Here is a 21750-nt window from a genome sequence, read left to right as displayed (position 1 = left end):
ATAATAATCAGAACAAATTGTTTTCAGGCTAATGTACCAAAATTTATAGCTATTAACTGCATTCACAACCATTAAACATTAGCCTGAGAGATAGTCATGAGATACATTCTACTCCGTTTTCAGATTTCTCTTGTACGGAAAAATTCGATTGTTTATTTGTAAACTTCCCAACTCCAGTTTTCTTTGGTATCGACAAAAGCTCAAAAAAGCTCAAAAAAACTAGCTTTGTTAAAAATTAAACAAAAAACTAAAACTAAATCTTTTGAGATGTTATGATAAATCGTATCTAAACAGATGTTCTAAAAAATCAGAAATTGGACTAATCTTACTTTCAATCTTCAGACCGAAAAGAAACAAGTGAGGCTGATAAACCTATCTGATAATCATCCAACTTGGTGATATTTTCATGGATAACCGTTTACAATTATGACTTTTTGTCAGTATTAAATTGAAAATTAGTTTTTTTGTTCCGACTTTTGTAACGAAAGTAACGGAATACGAAAGCTCCGGGTTGTTTTTTTTCTTCACACAAAATTCGTTTTTTTACTAGCTTTTTTGATGAAATTTGTTTTATGTTTCAAAAGGTATTGTTGTCCTGAGCTTTAATTTGAAAAAGTATTTCACCTGTGATTATTTTTCATAAAGTTATGGAGGTTTAAAGTTTGCAATTTTGAGACAATTGACGCGCGATATAATTCGTGCTATTACCGCGTAAGCGGAGATTCAATGCGCCTTCAAAATCGTTCCAAATTCGTTGAAAGAAGCTTATTTGCCATAATTGATTTGTTACCAGGAGCGAAACCTATCACTCTGTATTTTATATGGCGTGTAGGGTGATGAAAAAAAATCTCAAAATTAAAAAAAATTCAGTTTTTGTAATGCATTTAATTTTTTCCTGTTATTACTGTTCCATAGACTTTGAAGGCAGTCAGAACATTCAAGGCTTTGCCCTGATATGAGCGGTCCTGTTGTTTTTTACCATCACAAGGCTGATTTAAATAAACAGGACATAATGAACAACATTTGGAATTTCCTACGCGTTTTTCTCAAACTGGGTTAATATAAGACAAAATGAAGAGAAAAAAGTTTGCATCAAAGCTCACCAGATTTGATATAGTGCTTTTTTCTCAAAACTGTTAATCAACACTTTACGCCAAAGTTTTGCCATTTTGGTTTTTTACTTAATCAAAAATAACGCTGAAACTACCTTGTCGATTGATGATAAAGTTAGTAGATGCTAACAAACGAAAAATGTCTGAGTTTTGTTTTTAGCTGAAGGTTTCAATTTTACATAGTAAACATGAACTTTTTTGGCTATCAAACAAAGCATTCATTCTTATACAGATTTTTGGAAAAAAATAGTTTTTTTTGGAACTTTGTTGGACTGTGTAAGAGATTTCTGTGCATATATCTTTCCCATCAGTTATTTGGGTAGTTTCAGCATAGTTCATAATATTTCGAAAAAAGCACAATTTTATTTCTGGTGAAATTGTAAGCAACTTTTTGTTCTCTTCAATTTTTGTCTAACCTTGAAAATTTTAGAAAAACGCATTTGAAGTTTCAATTCTTGTTCGTTTTGTTCGGATAATTTAGATCAGCTTTGTATTATGACTATTATATTACTCATAATTATTATACAAAATCAACGTAAAATGTGTTGTTGTTTTGTTATCCGCTCAAAAAGACATCTGAAAAAAGACCAGACATTCTGACCTACTGCTGTTCTCCTAAACGCTACAGACTCGTTTTCATAAGGTTTTTATTAGTAGCTGTGTAACTACACATATCGTTTGGAATCAATTTTGTGTTAATTTTTAGTTAACAAATATGCAACAAATATAGAAAAATGTTTACAAAAACAAAATTCTTTACAAAAATTATTATGATTTATTTTTCAAATGAAAATCAAGTCAACTATTTAAAAAAAGACTAAAATCATTTCCTTCGATAGCTGAAAAATATAAAATTTTTCTGCAGGGGAGTGGATGGAAGTGATTGTGGATGATCAGTTGCCCACTCACAATGGCAAACTAGTCTTCACCCACTCGAAATCTGTGAACGAGTTCTGGACTGCACTGGTGGAGAAAGCATACGCAAAGTAAGACCAGACCGATCAACCTTTAATATATTTTTCTAAGAATAGTTTTATGACTTTGTATTGTTAGGTTCTGCACAGGGGAGGATTTAGGGGGCCGGGGCGGGGGGCGGACGCCTCTTCTCCTCAGAGATTTGACCCCCTGCCGACCCAAAACGGTCCCCCTCTTTGTACTATCTTGAGATATTCATTTTTGGCGACGGACCTTAAAAAAGTTCTAAAGGCGCCTTCGGTGCCAGTTCTTAATAATTTTGAGAGGGGAGCACGCGCCGAAAAAAAACGCATTTTTTTTGGTCAAAATGTTCCAAAAAAGTGCCTAAAAACGCCTTTTTTGGCCTGTTTTTTCAAAATTTTGCCTGCTGCGCAGAAATTTGGGCCAAAACAGGGTCCTTTTAGTGCTTTGGGAGATCTCGGAAAATCACTTTTGTCGGTCTAAAAAAAGGCCGACAAAATTTTTTGAAATCCCATCGCGTTTTTTCGGCGCGCGCTCCCCCGTCAAAACTACTATATATTGGCGCCAAAGGCGCCCTTAGAAAATTTTTGGGATTCATCACCAAAAATGGATATCTCAAAATAGTACAAAGGGGGGACCCTTTGGGTCGTCGGCAGGGGGGTCGAATCCCTGAGGAGGAAGGGCGTCCCCCCCTAAATCTGCCCCTGAGTTGATATATATTTTTTTAAGATGTTTTATTAGCTAAGAAAGCACCAAAGTTCGAGGTATTTAACTCCTTGCTATTATAATGGGAGAAGCGCTTTTGACTGGGCCCGTAATAGCACGGGTTGAGGTGTTCTAATTAACTGTCCACCGATTTGGTCCAACACGCAGACACTGGTCATACTAAAATCCCAGGTAAAAAAAAGCAACCCTTCCGTCGAGCACTGATTACCCACGCATTCTCGACAATATTAAACAAATTATTATACATAATTGAACACAATGTCAAAACATTGTCGAACGCAAAATTGAATTATATCAAAAACAATTGCGAAAAAAACTCGAACACAAATCTCTATCCTGCTCAAAGGCAATGTTGAAACAAGTTCGAACAGAACGCCCAAATTTCGACGAAAAAAAGTGAAGAAATGTAGTCAATCACAACTTTCATGCATAGTCAAACACGATGTCTTGACTTTATTGAACAATCTATATCGGAGGACAAGAAAATTTAAGTCAATAATCATAGTTTAATGAAATATTTGATAATATGCAAGAAGAATTTAGTCCATGTTTGACCACTTTAGCGACGTGTCGACACAAAAAAATTGAGTCTGACATCTAAAAGCAGCATTTTTGAAATCCTATCTATTATACTCATTTGGGTTCTGATGATTCATCGTCATCGATTATTCAAATTTTATTGAAAATTCTATTCCATTTTCCTGTAGCTGATTAATAAAAATCATAAAAACAAAAATGATGATAACAATAATTTTAAATTGTTTCATGCCCGAGATTATTCAAAAGACATTTATCAATTTACATGGTTATGATGTGCAAGGACATCAAAAGACCGGATAGGCCCAGTCAAGTGGTGCCTTAATTAAACAACATAATTTCTAACCCCATAGGTATTAAAACGTGTCTAGGTTCAAAGTCAGCCGACTGATTTTCAACCAAAATTCTGTTTGAGACAAATTCTCATGGTAGTGGTGCAAGTTGTTTTTGCTTCAGCGCTGATTTATCAGCGTATAAATATCTCATCATTAAATTTGTAATCGTTAGTAAATAATTTATTATTAAAAACAATAAAAGGGGCCTGAGGACTGACCCGTGCGGAATTCCACAGTGAATAGTTTTCAATTTTGACGTTTAGATCCAATTTTTTTTAGTTGTTATCTTCTTATTAAAAAATGATTTCAACAATTGGATATCTTAGTCCACATTTTTCAGCTTTTTATATAGGTGTTTCCAGTGAAACACTATCAAATACTTTTTTGAGACCTATGAAAATTGAATGTGTTCCATTGGGGCTCAATTCTCAACCATTTTGGATAGCCTCCATGAATATTACCAATGCATCTATTGTTGAAAACCTTGTCTGAACCCAAATTGGTCTTAAGTCAAAATACCGTGTTCATCTAAAAAGTCTATAATGAGTTTGTTGAGTAGATTTTCGATAAAATTTGCTTAAAACTGGTAAACAAAGGTATTGGCATAAAATTATCTGGATCTTTTTTTGTTCTAATTTCATGAATTGGTTTTATTATGGCTAAACAAAGATAGCCTGTAAAAGTTTTGTTTTGAATTAGTGTGGTCAGAGTAATATTTATTGCCCCTTGTTTTTCGTATGAAAAAATTTTATCAATAAAAAAATCATGAAATTTATGAGAGTTGAGCCGACTTTTTATAGCTTTTTTTCAAAAGACAAAAATTTGGCGAAATTGCTTCTGATGAGTTTTTTGAGATGATTTTTTGTTGTCCTATATTGGCAGAAAAAAAAACCTTTATTTTCTTCTGGTCTTAGAATAGAAAATTTTCTTCAGTTTTGCTTTCAGTTGATACTTTTCTGAATGTTTTCAAAAAATCTCTCTTTTTAAATTTACATCACGTTTTTGATAGAATTGTTTTGTTTCTTCAAGTTTTTGAATAATTCTCTGAGTTTTCAGAAATTTCGCTCAACTATTGTCATCTTCTGAGTTAATGTAATTTGTAAAAATTTGTTGATAGTTTGGTAGGTATAGTTTTATTCTTTGTTCCAACTTAACATTTTTCTATTAGTGCAATAACTATTGTTTCCCAATCTATGTTTTTCAGATAAACTTGAAGCTGAACGATGTTTTTCTTTAGCGATCTAATGTTTTGTAAAACCAAAAAACTTCCATCATTTTCAAAAGATCACGCAAATCTGACAACTTAAGATGTATAACTTGAGCCCAAATGTTTGTGTAATATTCCAATTCATACCATTTGAGGCCTATTAACCCTCAATCTGTTTTGAGTTAACAAGTTAGTTTTTTGTATGAAAATTTATTTATTATGGCTCCTCTTTGATGATGATTGATTCAGGAAAAACAATGAAAGAAGAAAAAGGTTCGGGAATTATGGATTCTTGTTTTCGTTTTTTTTCAATTTTCCTCCCAAACATAATTGCTAATTATACACATGGATCAAAATTTTTAAAATTTCTTTTTTTTTGTGTAAACTTATTTAACTTTATTCTAAAATTTAGGTATTCATACACATTTCATTAGTATACATGCATTTTGACCATTTTTTTTTCATTTTCAATGGTATTGAAAAAAATACCAATTTTTTTAACAATTTTTTTGAAAACAAAAGTTTCAAACAGTAAATACAGTTGGGAGATTTCGCGAGTATCGCAAAGTTTTCAGTTTTCTTTCATTGAATTTCAATTTCTATCGTAAGCCCAGGCTTCTCGTTCTAAAGTCTCTACCAGGGGTTTTTCTCTAGTAGCTGGCCGCGGGAGTAGACTGTTCCTGAAATAGGTATCCTTTCACTTCGTGATCCCGAATCGCCCTCTGTCGTTCCTCCATATCCACCAGTTCCATTGAACCAGTGGCTCCTTCAATGCTTCTACTAACTACCTCTTGTCTCTGGCTCAAGTCATGTGATTCATTAGTCTCTACCTGTGCTTTTGCTTGTTTTCGTGAATCTAATCATCTCACTGCTGATGAACGGGAACTACTTAACAATTGCCCCCCACCCCTTTTAAGAAAGGGGGGCAGTTATTAAGTAGATTAAAATAGAGCGTTTTCGACCAATCAGAATGTTGCAAAATTATAATTCTCAATAGGAAGCTCAGTGCTAATTTACTTCTTTTATTAATAGGGGTGGCAATTCTTAAGTAGGTACCAAAGGGAGGGCGATTGTTAAGTAGATCCGATGAACATACCAGAATACACTTCCGAACTTCTTGGGTTTTTCTAGGCTAATTCCTGTCTCAAAAGTTGACATATCTCTGTTTGTCACAGCGTCATTCCAAGGTTACTCCTAGATGTCTTCTCGCAATATGGATATATATGTTCCCTTCTTGTTCGACAGAACTTCCTGTGACTAGAAAGTCAGATTTACCAGCTCTATACGCTCTTCGAACTGTACAAGCTTCTCGAGTATTACAAACTTTTCAGGAACCTTCGATTTCTACAAGCTCCACGATTTTTACAAGATTCTTCCTCGATACCGCAAGGTCCTCGAGTTCTACTTGTTCGCCATTACCATAAGGTCTTCAATAACCAGATGCTCCTCGAGTTCCAAAAGTTTTTTCAGTACCACAATTTCTGCGAGTTCCACAAGCTTTTTCAGTACGTCTTGTCGTTTTCTGGTTCAACGCTTTTTATCCATATTCTTTCAAGCTAAACGCAATATGTTTGGCGGAGTAATAGCATAAAAGCCTTTAATTTTTTATAATTTTAGTCGAAGATGGTTAGATTAACTACTTTTATAGCAATGAAGAAAAACTAGTAACTTAGCTGATCTTATGTCTATGCAGCACCTGAGCATTTTTCTAATGTATTGTCATCCGGAATGGACCGACAAAACTTAGTTATATATATTCATGCATATGTTGTATGTTGATGTATGATATAACCATACATATGGCTGGTCAACCGACCTTGAGAGACCTTCTCTCAAATAAAGACCGAATGAACGGTCAGACCATGAAGTAACATTGGTTCAAACTAGTTGTTTTTATCTCGCTTAGCATTAGAATATGTTTGTCGATCCATTCGGATTCTGGCATTAGAAGATCATACGTTGAGGTATGACATGGCGCAGTCAGCAGGACGTTCCAAAGACCCACTCAACATGAACCCGGGAGAAGGCATCTGTCGAACCACCACTAGAGTGGTCTAAGTGGGCAGCAATAATGGAAATGGCTATATTCGCGAAGGATGGGATAGGAGTCGAAATCTATTGAGAGCCCGACCAACATTAGTCGAACCATCAGAGCCGGTGTACGAGGTTGAAATCACGGGAGAAACCGAGGCACAAAGGAAGAACAGAGAGGTCAGAAGTGAAGAGCAAAGAGTTGGTTGGGAAAACCACGCGATAAAAGCACGGGAGAAAGGAGTACTCTGTAATTCACTCAGATGGGACGAAGCCGACGCAAAAGTGCGCAGCTACATATTCTTACATTTAGGAGCGGAAGGACAAAAACAAAGACAACAGATAAGACCCAATTTGGAATTACATAATGTCTGCACACAAGAGCTGATGACAACCCTCGAGGATATTTTTGTTACAACTAGAATATTCGCTTTTGAAAGGTACAATCTTATCTGTCGAAAACATAAGAAAATAGAGAGCTTAGAAAAATTCCATTCGGACCTCGTGGAGCTAGCGTCACGAGCTGATTGCGAGGATTGCGAGGATGAATGGGTTCGGGACATGTTCAAAGCTCGCATGAACAATGACAAAATAGCCGATGAATTATTGGCACAAAACAGGAGCCCACAAGACGCATATGAATATGCAATACGTAGAGAAAAAGGAATTGAACGTAGTCGTACTATGAAAACCAACCCGTTCGGAAGACATCAGATTACGCCAAAGGAAGAACCGGTCAACTAAATAAACAACGGGGTCGCGCTAACTACTCTAACATTCAAAACACACGAAGAGGGCGAGGCGCTCGAGGGCGACCATTTCAACGCTGGTCACAAAATACCAGAGGACAACAAAGAGCTACCAACACAAGTAGTCAAAAACAGTGTTATAAATGCGGAAATCAGTATAATCAAAAACATATACAGTCCTGCCCCGCAAAAGATAAAAATTGTGCCAAATGCGCCAAACGGGGCTTTTTTTTGCTAAAGTATGCCAATTCAAGCAGGTAAACTATCTAGAAGATACACAAACAGATCAACAGTAGGAGCTAGAGACTGAAAGCCTCGAAACGGAAAACGATCCAGTGGCATTTGCTGAAATTTCTTCCAGCAACGATTGGGACGATAATCAAATAGATAACTTTTCGGTGATGGAAATCACGGAGTCATTCGAGATTAAAAACACAAGAACACTAGCTGAGGAAGATCTAAATGGACACATAGTCAAATTAAAAACAAATTCAGAACAATTGTTTGCTATTGCCGATTTGGGAAGCCCGATGTCGTTCGTAAACGAAAAAACCGCACGGAGAATTCAAAAACACGACAAAAAGGCACTGTTCAAAAATATTCCAACAGGAGACACCGCACAAAATTTAGCATGCTGCATGGTGAAATGGTCGTTCCAAAGGGAAGATTGATTATTACTATCGAGTTAGGAGGATGGAAAATTCATTCAGCTCCATTCATCGTAGTAGATGATAAAAAAGCAAACATTATCGGAAGGAACCCGTTACCGCAGATCGGTATCAAACTAATCCAAGAACAACAAAAACAAAACGTACATGCTATACGAGAACAAGAAGAGTCTGATCCAGCAATTAAAAAATGGGTCAAAGACAATTTCGCACAACTGTGCGTACGGATCGGAAAATCCAAAAATCACACAATAAAAACACAGTTCATTAAAAAATTTGTTCCGATTCAACAAAAACGTCGACGCATTCCGATACATCTCCAAGAAGTGTGTAGGAAGAATTAAACAAACTAATTGATCAGAAACACATTATCAAACTGGACAAAAGCTCAGATAGACAATTCATCAGTCCAATTGTCATCACAGTAAAAAAGGATCAAACACTTAAATTTGCGTTGGAATAATTTTTCTGGATAAATTGGCACAAGTGGTCAAATCAGACAAAACAAAAGAGACTTTCTTTTCAAAACTTGACCTTCAGTACGCATACTCTCAAATCCCGCTGGATCAGAAAACGCGCGAACAATGCAATTTCAGTTTAATCTGTGGCAATGCGACAGGAACGTATCAATTCCAAACGGGATTTTACGGCCTGACGGATATGCCAGCCGAATTTCAAAAAAGCCATTGATCTAATTTTGACAAACTGCACGAACACATATGCATACTTAGATGATATACTGATAGTTACGAAGGGATCCACAGAGTTACATCAAGCTAGAGTTCTACAAGCTTTTCAGGAAACTTCGATTTTTACAAGATTTTTGCTCGATACCACAAGCTCTTCCTGTTCTACCTTTTCGTCATTACCACAAGCTCCTCAATAACCAGATGCTCCTCGAACTCCAAAAAATTTTCAGTACCACAATTTTTTCGAAATCCAAATGTTCTGTAGTTTTGTCATTTTTCTGGTTCAACGCTTTTTATCCATATTCTTTCACGTAAACTCAATATGTTTGGTGGAATAATAACATAAAATCTGTTATTTTTGTACAATTTTAGTCGAAGATGGTTAGACCAAAAAATTTTTTTTAGCAATGAACAAAGCTAGTAACGAGTCAGCTTAGCTGATCTCATATCCATGCAGCACCTGAGCGATTCTCTAATAGATATATAGCAAATTGGGATCAATTTAGTCTAATCATAGCCTCAAGTAGTCGATTACAGGTGAATTTTTTTCTTTGGTCAAATCGGTTTAAAAATAGTTTGGTTGAGACAAACAAGTTTTATTTTGATCAAGTCGCTCGAAAGCGTGCGAGTTTGGCTGATTTGATTGAAAACACCCGTACTGGGTCGAGACGAACTACTCAATTCAGGAAGAAAAAAATCAGCAGTTATTATTATTTCTTCGTGTTTGTAAACGGCGGCAACCTTCACAAACATAAAAAATAATAATTTGCATAAATTTTTTTTAGTATATGATCCAAGCCGATTCAAAATACGGATTGCAAAAACCTCCTATGCTTATTTTTTTCTACTTTTAGGATCTTCGGTACCTTTGAGGCTCTGAAGGGGGGCAACATGGCAGAGGCGATGGAGGACTTCACGGGGGGACTTACTGAGCCATACGAGTTGAATGACGCCCCAAAACACCTGTTTAAGGTCACTTTTATCAATACAGCCAATTACTTTCCAATACAACCAAATTTTCCAAAACTTTAAGGTCTTTATAGGTAAGCTAAGGTGAATTTAAGGTAGTGCAAATCTACCTTAATTGTTAAGGTGTTTATGGTTTTTATAAGATAATGTTGTCTTAACTTTTTTTGTGTGCAATTACAACCAATTAATTTTGATTTACTAATCAAGGCTGAATTGAGTTCTGTAATCGGTTTTGTTTATCGAAAACGGTTTTTAGCAACGTAAATCTAAGAGGGTCGGGTTATAATAAATTTTCATATTTTCTATAGCTTTTTGTCACCGGTTCACTAGTGAACTTTTGAGAAAATAAGAACATGGTGAACACAAAGCACGACAGCAGTATCTTCTGAGAGCAGCTCGAAGCTAAAATTGCTTCAGGCTTTTAAAACTTGATTGTTTCTAAGCATGCTTTGGGGGGGGGGGGGGAGGCTTTATTACTATTAGGTATTAGCTATCTCCCTTTGGTACTATTTTTTGTCATTTATTTTTTGTTGATCAAACCTAATTTTTTGTGCCTTTTTTGCTCGATATACTTATATAGGTCAACCCTATACAAAAAGTCGACAAAACCTTTGATTTTTTTTCAAAAAACCAACCTTTCTCGAATCCTGCGCACTCCACTGACTAGACGCCATGGATTTTTCTGTTATACAGTCCTAAAAAGACTTTTTGTTGTTTCGATATTTGATCATGATGCACGAATCTGATTAGCTGAATTTACTATCAGCGAAACAAATTTTCAGCTTTCAGCGTTTTCAATGAAAACAGAAGCTCAATTAATAGTTTGATAATTTGAGCCGAATGGCAGAAAAGACCCGGTACCATAGTCGGGGAAAGAGATAGGGATCTACTTAACAATCTCCCTCCCTTTTCAGAAAGGGGAAGGGGAGATTGTTAAGTAGATTAAATAATCGAATTTTCGACCAATCAAAATGCTGCAAAATTATAATTCTCAATACAAAGCTCTAGAGCTTATTTGCTGAATTTATTAATAGGGGTGGAGATTCTTAAGTAGATACCATAGATGGGGAGATTGTTGAGTAGATCCAGAGATAGTAGTAAATAAGGAGCTTGCTTTGGTTTCAGCTGATGGAGCATGCATTTGAGCGGGACAGCATGATCGGCTGCTCCATCCCCCCTCAGCCGGGGGTGGTGGAGGCGGAGCTGCAGAGTGGACTCATAGCCGGACATGCGTACTCAGTCACTGCTGTCAAGAAGGTCAATCATACTTTTTGTATAAAACAAGATAGCCACTTCTTCTTCTTCTTCTTCTTCTTCTTCTTCTTCTTCTTCTTCTGCTTCTTCTTTTTCTTCTGCTTCTTCTTTTTCTTCTTCTTCTTCTTCTTCTTCTTCTTCTTCTTAATCTTCTTCTTCTTGTTGTTTTTGCAGGTGACGCTGCGTGGCCAGGAGATGCACATGGTCCGCATCAGGAACCCTTGGGGCAACAGCGAGTGGAATGGGCCATGGAGTGACGAGTGAGGCCATACTTTCCATCCATACTATAGACCATTTAAGCTATGGACGCATGCAATTGCAATCAAAATCCCTATTAATTCAAGCATACTTTTTTCACCCTTTTTCTATCTTGCAGCATACCCGCACTGACAGAAATGGTTTCCGGTCGATTTAAATTGATTTTAAATTGATTTTGAATCGATCCAAGACGATTAACCACCTACATTTCACGATCTTAAATAGATTTTAAATCGATTTAATTCGATCTTTTTGAAAATTTTAAATCGATTTAAGTGTCTAAAAAATCGATTCAAATCGATTTCGATGGATTTTCCGACTCACTAAAATCCATCCGAATCTCACTTAAATCCATCAGAATCTCTCTTAAATCCATTTTAAATCGATTTAAATCGATCTTTTTTAAAATTTTAAAACGATTTAAGTGTCTAAAAAATCGATTCAAATCGATTTCGATGGATTTTCCGACTCACTAAAATCCATCCGAATCTCACTTAAATCCATCAGAATCTCTCTTAAATCCATTTTAAATAGATTTAAATCGATCTTTTTGAAAATTTTAAATCAATTTAAGTGTCTAAAAAATCGATTTAAATCGATTTTGATGGATTTTCCGACACACTAAAATAGATTTTTTTCTGCTAACAAGGCGAAAAAACACCCATTAAAAAATTGTTAGAAACTTTTATTCTCGATTTTTTAAATGTAAACACTCCTGCCAGATGTTATAGAATTCAATACAATGATCCACATAAATCAGTTTCAAGCTCGCAAAAAGGCAACAAAATTATAGAAAATTGTTGTAAAACAGATTTTGCAAAATCCTATGTAACAAACAAGAAAAAGGTCAGAATAAATTAAAATTTGATCTCGTTAATATGCAGTTTTATCATAGAAAGATTTGATAATGAATCAGATTTTGGGCAAAACTTCTAAAACGAATCAAGAAAAGGGTCAATATAGATCAGTTTTTGAACTCAAAATATGCAAGAAAATTAAAGAAATTTATCGATTTTTTGGTCTTTTCATTTGGTCTTTTTTATGATACAATACGCTATGGATGTAACTTGTTGCTCATATTCTTCACAGAACTAGAGCACCTGCACGAACACTCTAAAGAAAAAAAATTAACTGTCAATTGAATTTTTTCTAGGACTACATGATAATCGAAAGTTTTCAATTGCCGCTTTTAGTTTTTTTTTCATTTGAATAAAAACTATAGTTCAGCTGATACAATAGCTTGAAAATTTATTGGCATGTGTGATTGTTAATTGATTTGAATGGACTTGAGAGACCGATTTAACCCACTGGCTAAATCATTTGTTGAAGTAAACTGTAGAAAAGTGCCCATATTGTTGTCATTGAAATGGTATCCAATATGACTATCAGATTCGCTTCAGTATATAATTTTGCATGCTAACTTCATGGAGTAGAATCTGGCGAGACCGTTGTTGTAGACATAGACGCGGAGGAGATCGTAGGAGCTGACGAAACAGTAGATCCTGAGATTGAACTTTGAGCCGTTGATGAGGAAAGGCTTGTTGATGTATCTCTGCACCAGCACTGCCCTCCTCTTTGGAATCTGATTCCACTTGTTGATCACTTTGATCCCAATTCCACGTGCAGACGCCGGCCATAAGAGTCATAACATACCAGCCCTTTATTTCGATAACAATTTCGATCACTTTAATTCTATAATTTGGGTTTCAAAAACTGAAAGAATGAAGTAGGGTACCCATTTCATTCGCGCGCTATCTTGAAAAAAAAAGAAACTTTAATTTGTGAACGTACAGAAACTGATAAATCTCAACTAAAAAAAATCGGTTTAAATCGATTTAAATCCGTTTTAATCCCCTTAAAATTAATAACAAATTCAGACTGGAAAAATGCATTTAAGATGATTTAGAATCGATTCGGATCAATTTTTTTTAGCTGGGATTTAAGATCAATTTAAATCGATTGTAAATCGATCCAAATCAATCTTCATCTTTTTTGTTTTATCTTCGTACTTTTTCATACTAAAATCGATCTAAAACTAATCAACGTACTTTTTTCATACTAAAATTGATCTAAATTTAATCAACGTACTTTTTTTTATACTAAAATCGATCCTAATCCATTTTTGTCATTGCGGGTAGCCATAAAGATAATTTGAAATTTTCGACAGAAAATCAGTATTTTTTTTGATACTACGTACCTGAACGATGTGATTTCATACTGAAATCTAACAAGAGGTAAAAAGTATAGTTAACTCCAAATTTTTGGTATTACTGATAATCTTGAAAATCTTTATCGTTTTGACACATTTTTTTTTGACACAAAATAAACTTTTGAATGGGTTTTTACACCTTGAATTGAGTGAAAAAATCACTATCAAAATGAACCGTCGAAAGATAATCAACTTTTTATCTAGTAATAAGCTATGAATAATTACCTGCACACTGAATGATGACTCATTGAGTTTAATTTGTTCAGTTCTCCTGAGATGAAAGGACTTTCCGATAAAGAGAGACAGGCGCTGGAGTTGAAGAAGGAAGACGACGGGGAGTTCTGGATGAGCTTCAAGGACTTCAAACAACACTACACCACCGTTAGTTTGTAAAGTTGTCTGAAAAAGGATTTAAAAATACCAGGGTTGACGTCCATGCCTATCATACAATCCGTGAGGTGACAATTCGTAACAGTAGATTGAGCGGACAGCACATATTCAGGGACCCCCCCCCCCCCCCCCCCCCGACTGCCCATTTTCGAACCCTGAGTGACTCTAGAGTTTTTCTAAAGGCTCCTTTGGCGTCAATATGTACTATTTTTGAGGGGGTAGTGAGGGGGTAGTAAACACAAACTTTCGTTCAAATCTGTTCAAAAAAGAGCTAAAACAGGGTCATCTAAATGATTTAGGAGAGATGGAAAGTAAGGTCTATTTAGTGATTTGAGAGAGCTGGAAAATGAATTAGGTCGACTTAAAAAAAAGGACAAAGTTTTTGCAATTTTTTTTAAAATCCGCCCCCTCAAGAAAATCCTAGATCGGCCCATCCATACAAATGCATTTATGAAGTCTACGAAAAAAATGCTTATCATACGATTTTCAAAGAAAAAAGTTGTATGATGAACATTTTTCTATCAATTTCTGAAAAACATTTTAAATTGGTTTTAAACTCAAATAAAACAAACTTATTGCAGTTTTTGTAACATGAGGGAAACTATGGCGCCAAACAATTTTTGGAACAAAAAAATTTATCGTGCAAATTCAGATTTGAAAATTGATGATATACATTTTTCCATAGAAAAAAATACGAAATAGGGGTAAAATTTAATTTTTTTTCTCAATTTGGATTGCTAACTCGCTTTCGAGCTCAAGTAAATTTTATGGAAAAAGGTCTTGCAATTTTATATTTTGTATCTATATTGTAATTTAAGCTGAATAAAAGCACAGAATATTCCGACCTTATTCATTTAAACTACAAAATTTTTTTATCTTCAATTTATTGTCGTTTTATGTCCATGATGTGATGAAAAAACTAAACAAACGGGTGGAAATTTAGCCATTTAGGCATAATTGTAAACAGTTGGCTTCAAAAATAAATAAGATATAAAAAATGTTTTAGTAAAATAAATTCAAAAATTTTTTCTACTTTTTTTGGACTATAAATTTAAGTTTTTTTAAGCAATACTTGATTTATAGGAAGCACTAAAGAAAAAGTAAAAAAAATTTTGCGGTTGGAAAATTATTATTTTTTAAACCTAATTGTCCATTTTTTGTATAGCCAATGGCACCATTGTTGCCCGGTTTTGTAATAATTATCAAAAATGTTTAACGAAGTTTTTCTCCAAGACCCTTTGAATTTTAAAGTCCTATGCTTAATTATCTGTTTAAATACCTGTTTCTGGTCAGGAAACCTAAGTGACGAACTTAGTTAGAGTTAAGTTGAAAATGAGGTGAAATCGTGTCGAGACGACGTCAAGGTAAAGTCAATACCTGTCAAAGTAAAGCCAATACATGGCTCCACCGCATTTTATCGAGACTTCTAAAAAGAGTTTAGTTTTGCAACAAAAATTAAGAGCATAGCAAATAACAAGGAGAATGAAAAAACTGTGCTGTCCGCTCAAGTTAAAAATTGTATGATTAGCATTTTTTCATTTAGGAAATTTGAATGATTAGCATTTTTGTCAACACGGGCTAGTAAACTTGAAACTGGGATCAACTGTACAATTTCCTCCTGTATTTTGATGGGCTTCAAATTAGATAAATTGACAATTAAATTATGTTTCGATTGTTAGTTCTGTTATGCAGCTGATATAACATTCTTTTTTAAAGCTTTCCTGCAAAAATTTCATATTTCTTCCCCCCTAAATCGATTAGGGGGTGAGATAGGGATCAGTTTGAGTTTATGTAAGTGCTATCAATTGTTCGAGATAGAAACCAGTTTGAATTTATGTAAGTGCTATCAACTTGTTCTTTCTGTCTGGGGACCTGCTGTCGTGACCTTGCGATCTCTAATGTCCGATGGGATCTGAAATAAAAGAGTGCAGTAAGATTTCGATTTGATGCCTAACAGTTTGTCTACAATACAACTTATCAACAACCTTTTTGATCTTATACAGATACGACTTTGACATGGCGCAGTCAGCAGAGAAAAAGGAGGGGGAAAATCCACTAAACATAATGGCATTTTGGGAAACACGAACACGGGAACCTCCAGTTTACTGGGAGGAGTGGATAATTAAATTTCACTGGGGGATGATAGCAAAATACGACATTGATCCCGATGGTTTCTACTTTGCGAATACTCTAAATGCGGCGGCTATCACGGCGTTGCCTGAAGAAGTCAAGGGGAAAAACCGTCTCGATTCGGAAAAGAAGTTAAAGTCTAATCTAAATCTTTGTATCGGAGACGAGACGCAACGGATATTTAAAGCACGAAAACCGACGGTTAATATTAAAACGGTACGGTACCCACGGGTCCTTGATGAGATGCAAAGTGTTTTCCAACGTGAGCGGAATGTAACTCATAAACGGGGACTTTTCTACGGACGAAAACAACGTGAGAACTAAACGTTCGAAAAATTCCACGCGGAACTAAGCGCCTTAGCAGGTAGATGTGACTTTGCAAATGCGGCCGAAAATGTTCGTGATATTTTCATTATGAATATGCGGGAATCGGATTGCCAACGAGAATTATCACGATCAACAAAGTTACCTGAGGAAGTCTACCGGATCGCCTTATCATATGAACGTGCGAGCGCGCATACAAATCATATCCGGGAAAACCAGTTTCAACAGCTCCGGCAATTTCAATAAAACAGGAACCGGTAAATAACATAAGAAGGGGACAAGGATTTTTCCGAGTTCGAGGACGTGGGGGACGTGGAGAATACACCCAAGGATCAAGTAGTAGTGGGGGAAGCGGCAATAACCGTAGGTGTTACAATTGCGACGCACCAAAATTTACCTTTAGCCACATCGCGAGTTGTCCTGCAAAGGGAGCAACATGCAACTCGTGCCGAAAATTGGGAGATTTTGAACGAACATGTCGAGGAATTAGGAGAGGTAATAACCAATGGAGAGGACGAGGACGAGTCGGCTTGGTTAGAGATGAAAATGAGCATCATCAGAGTACGCAGAACGTAAATGACTTGAATGAAGATCTAGTGTCGTGGGTGAACCAGCAGGGGAGCAGGAAAAATGAATCCATGACGTCAGGATCGGACGATTACATGGTAATTTCAATAAAAAGGAAGAAGAATGAGACTGAACTGAAGATCCCTGGGGCCCGCGTTCAGGTTGAGGTGTCAGGAAAGAAGATGTGGTTGTGGATAGATAGTGGATCCCCAGTGACGATTTTCAGCATAACGGACCTGAAAACAGCGTTAGGTAAGGCAAATATTCAACCACAGCCTTCAAAAGATGAATTTTTGGATTACAATAACAACCGAATAAACATACTGGGGAAGGTAGCCGTGATGATGTCATTAAACGGCTGGGCACCACCAGCACAAGTGTCAGTGATATCCGGAAATCATCAGTAAATTCTGGGGCGCGATCTGATGGGCACCCTGGGCCTCGAGTTAGTTCAAGGGAAGAAAATGATGGGAATCACAGGGGAAGGGAGCAGTCAAGAGGAGGAGGAATATGACGAATTGCAAACATACTTCTCTAAATTGTACCCAAATTTATTTACTAGAATAGTGAAGATCCGGAACGCGAAAGTAAGAGTTGAATTTTTCAAAAATTTGAGGCCTATACAACAAAAAGGGCGCAGGGTGCCTATCAGTCTACAAAAAAAAGGTGGATAAAGAAGTTCATAGGCTGATAAATGAAGGGCATATCGTAAAATTACAAGAGTGCTCAGATAAGTATTTCGTCTCCCCTATCGTGTTTACAGTAAAAAAGATTGAAGTATAAAATTAGCGCTGGAATCAAGAGAATTGAACAAGCAGGTACAGAAAAATTACGTTCCAAATGCCAAATATTGACGAACTAGTAGACGGAGTAAGTCAGATTATCGCGGAGAAAAAAGCAGGGAATGTATATTTTACAACGTTGGATTTCACATATGCGTACGGAAAAGCCGCCTTAGAACAAAAAACAAGCGAGCAATGCAATTTCTCACTAGTCGGTGGGAAATCCACGGGAACTTATCGTTTTAAAAACGGATTTTACGGGCTTACGTCAATGCCGGCGGAATTCCAAAAAGTAATTGATAATTTATTTAAGGAATTCCCTCAAGCTGACCCGTTCATAGATGATAATTAAATTGCTTCAAAAGGAACTAATATCGAACGCATTGCGTTGGTGGAAAAGAAATTGAAAAAGCTGGATGTCTCCAATGTCGCGTTAAAATTACGAAAATGTGAATTTGCAAAAACAGAGTGGGAATGGCTCGGATATCGGATTGGGGAAAATGGCATCACGCCTCTAGTAAGAAAAACACAAGCAATAGTTGACCTGAAAACTCCAAAATCTCGAAAGCAATTGAAATCTTTAATGGATTCACTACACAGTTTACACAAATTTTTACCCAACTCGCAGAAATAAGCGCACCTTTAAGGCCACTACTGAGTCAAATTAACGATTTTGTCTGGGCGCCTGTTTGCGAAAATGCGTTTCAACAATTAAAATCGCTGGTGGAAAATATGGTCGAATTACGACATTTCGACATTCACCGTGAAACTAGAATTATTTGTGACGCTAGTCACGATGGCTTAGGGGCCGTGTTAGAACAGTATTGCGCATCCGGGTGGCATCCGATTTCGTTTACATCCCGTTACCTTAATCCGGCTGAGAAAAAAAACTCTACGAATGAATTAGAATTACTCGCGGTAGTGTGGGCCACAGAACATTTTCGAAATTATATATACGGCCGGTATTTCAGTCATATCTGATCATAAAGCGCTACTTACATTGTTGAATTCGTCACCGAAAGGAAATAAAACGTTCTTCAGTCGATTAACTCGATGGTATGATCGACTTGTGACATACGACTTTAAAGTTGAACATAGACAAGGGTCGAAAATGGGGATGGCTGACTATTTGTCTCGGTTTCCGTCCGCAGAGGCACCCGAGACAAGTCATTACGATGAAAATTTTACAGTAGCGAACATAAGAATGATAAACTAGGGGTCAGAAAGTGAATAAAACTAAGCCAAAACCAACCAACGGTAGGGGCGAACAGTCATGTTTCGACACAACGAAATCAGTTCCATCCAATGAGAATGAAAGAAAAGATGAATATGCAAATATTCACCGTGAGCACGAACGCTCAATAGAGGGCGTGTTTACATGCAATCGGCGGTTAACCAATCAGCGTCGAGATATTTGCATACCGGCGGAAATATGCAAATACCGAAGAAAGAGGTTCAGACGTTGTTCTCATTGCTTAAATTACAGTTGCAAGCCTTCAATTTTGCTTAATTACAATCGCAATCCTTTCATTTCGAATAATTACAATAGCAAGCCTCCTACGTTGAAAAGTTACAGTTGCAAGCCTTCCATCTTACAAAATTACAGTGACAAGCAATTTACTTTAAAAAATTACAGTAGCAAAACCTTGACTCTGAATAATTTGAGTAACTTAAACGATAAAAACATGAGTAATTTGCGCGAAAAAAATGATCCTCCAACTTCGGCCATCGTCAACACATCGACTAATTCTGGAAATGTGAACCTAAACATTGTACTGAACCGCTTAAATCAACCTACTAGTGTTAGTTCGGATTCCGATATTGAAATGATACCACCCGAAAAACTTGATATAAAACAGACTAATTCTATAAAATTAAATACGATCATCTCTTTCCCACACCAGTTCCCCGGTTTATCCTACCCACTTGTACAGAACGACAAATGGATCTATTCTATAGTGCCATCAGACAGTAAAATAGTGAAAAAGATTGAACACCCGGAAGTTTTGAGTTTAAAAATGATAGAAGCAAACATTGAAAAAGACCCAATTATGAAGACCATCAGGGATAACATCAGAGACAAAAACCCACGAGCAAAGGAGATAATAACACGACTAGGACAATACTACGCCCAACACTACAACGATTTTGCAGTACGTGAGAATTGCCTGTGGATGGACGGCCGGTTAGCAATACCGAAGGATCTGTCATCAGCAATACTAAATCGTCTACACTATAACCATCACGGGCTAAGGAACCGAATGATTTAGTCCAATTAGATTTCTGGGGGCCAGTAAATTATGTAAGGGGGTGGCAAAAAGTATATACTTGTAGCAGTAGATACTTTCTTGCATTGGCCGCCGGCGTATGTTTGTTCAAGCAACAAATCCAAAAATGTATTGTAGTTCCTAAGGAAGTACATAAATACTCATGGACACGCAAGGAAATTGCATATGGATCAGGCTACTGGGTTTTTCTCAAATGAAATTCAAAACTTCTGTAACTACGAAGGTATAGAACTTATTAAATCTCCGGTTAGGAATCATCGCGCGACAGGAATGGTCGAACGAACTATTGGGTCGATAATCGATAAAAAACTACGTGTTAACTTATCTTCAAGAAAATAAGAACTACAAGTTTGGAGCAATGATATCCCGTGCGCTCAGCGCGTTACCTTTCGTGCCACACTCTAAAACTAAATTAACGCAATTAACGCCTTTTGAAGCCTACCATGGACGAGAAGCAAATACGGTTCTGCGAAGTTTAACGAAAAAACCGTCATTGAAAAACTTGAATTGGAACAATGTTGTTAATCAAAAGTTATCTTGTTTAGACAAGGCGGGAAATCTCCCGGAAGTAGAACTCACCCTAGATTGGGAGAAGAGAAGCGATTTGGTGTACGCTCCACAAAATAGGAAAGCTCTAATATTTTAGGATAACGAGGTGGTAGCGGATCCCAAGGCTCAGGAAGTAGTTGACCCCAAGGAAATAAGATCACCTAAAGCTCTAAGATGGCTCAAAAAGCACAAGACCAGCTCAACGACCGTTAACCAAAGGACTGGAAAAACGGATCCAAAGGACCCAAGAAGGTATAAACGTTTGCCATTAATAATTGAAAAATTGACTAAGCATACGGTGCAGATGAAAAGAGGTTCGTTACTAAGGCGGAGTGGTGTTTCTTTTAGATCGGCGGCCGAAGAAAGCCTAATTGAGAATAGAAGCGATGCGTGCACCCCAGGACCGAGTAGAAATGTACATAGTACCCGGGCCCAAGTGAACCCACAAAGTATAAGCGCAGAGCCGAGAAGGATCGGGTCGACATGGAGAACGCGAGATGATCGACGAAACAACGTATAGTGGAGTACTGCACCACTGAAAAAAAAGGAGAAAGAAAACCTTAAGAGAGGTTTGGCAGGTATGCCTGAAAACTCAATGTAAACTAAAACTTAACTAGTACCATGATCCAATAGAAAAAGTAACAGTGAGTTGATAAATTATATATCTACGCTCTAAAATTTATTTGTGGTTGCCCGAATGAGATAGGTACCAGTTTTGAGTTTATGTAAGTGCTATCATTTGTTCGAGATAGAAACCAGTTTGAGTTTATGTAAGTGCTATCAACTTGTTCTTTCTGTCTGGGGGCCTGCTGTCGTGACCTTGCGATCTCTAATGTCCGATGGGATCTGAAATAAAAGAGTGCAGTAAGATTTCGATTTGATGCCTAACAGTTTGTCTACAATACAACTTATCAACAACCTTTTTGATCTTATACAGATACGACTTTAACAGGGGGATGATACAGTCGATGCTGAAATCGGTTCTACGGTTCATCCCAGCGTTTTCAATAAAAACAGAAGCTCAATCAACATTTTGATAT

The 21750-nt window shown here is 36.6% G+C and overlaps 1 protein-coding gene across 2 annotated transcripts in view; it reads left to right on the top strand.

Annotated features, from left to right (window-relative positions):
* Positions 1-21750, top strand: part of LOC134855621 (calpain-B-like) — a 51348-nt gene that overhangs the window by 1344 nt on the left and 28254 nt on the right. For both annotated transcript variants that reach the window (XM_063872162.1, XM_063872163.1), the window contains exons 4-8: positions 1978-2098; positions 9845-9962; positions 11085-11216; positions 11388-11473; positions 13947-14061. In XM_063872162.1, the coding sequence (XP_063728232.1) occupies positions 1978-2098; positions 9845-9962; positions 11085-11216; positions 11388-11473; positions 13947-14061 (572 nt within the window). The remainder of the gene's footprint in view (positions 1-1977; positions 2099-9844; positions 9963-11084; positions 11217-11387; positions 11474-13946; positions 14062-21750) is intronic.

Source organism: Symsagittifera roscoffensis, chromosome 10 (genome assembly GCF_963678635.1).
Source record: "Symsagittifera roscoffensis chromosome 10, txSymRosc1.1, whole genome shotgun sequence".
Classification (NCBI taxonomy): domain Eukaryota; kingdom Metazoa; phylum Xenacoelomorpha; order Acoela; family Convolutidae; genus Symsagittifera; species Symsagittifera roscoffensis.
Note: the sequence above shows the minus strand (reverse complement) of the source record. Positions and strands in the feature narration are given on the sequence as shown.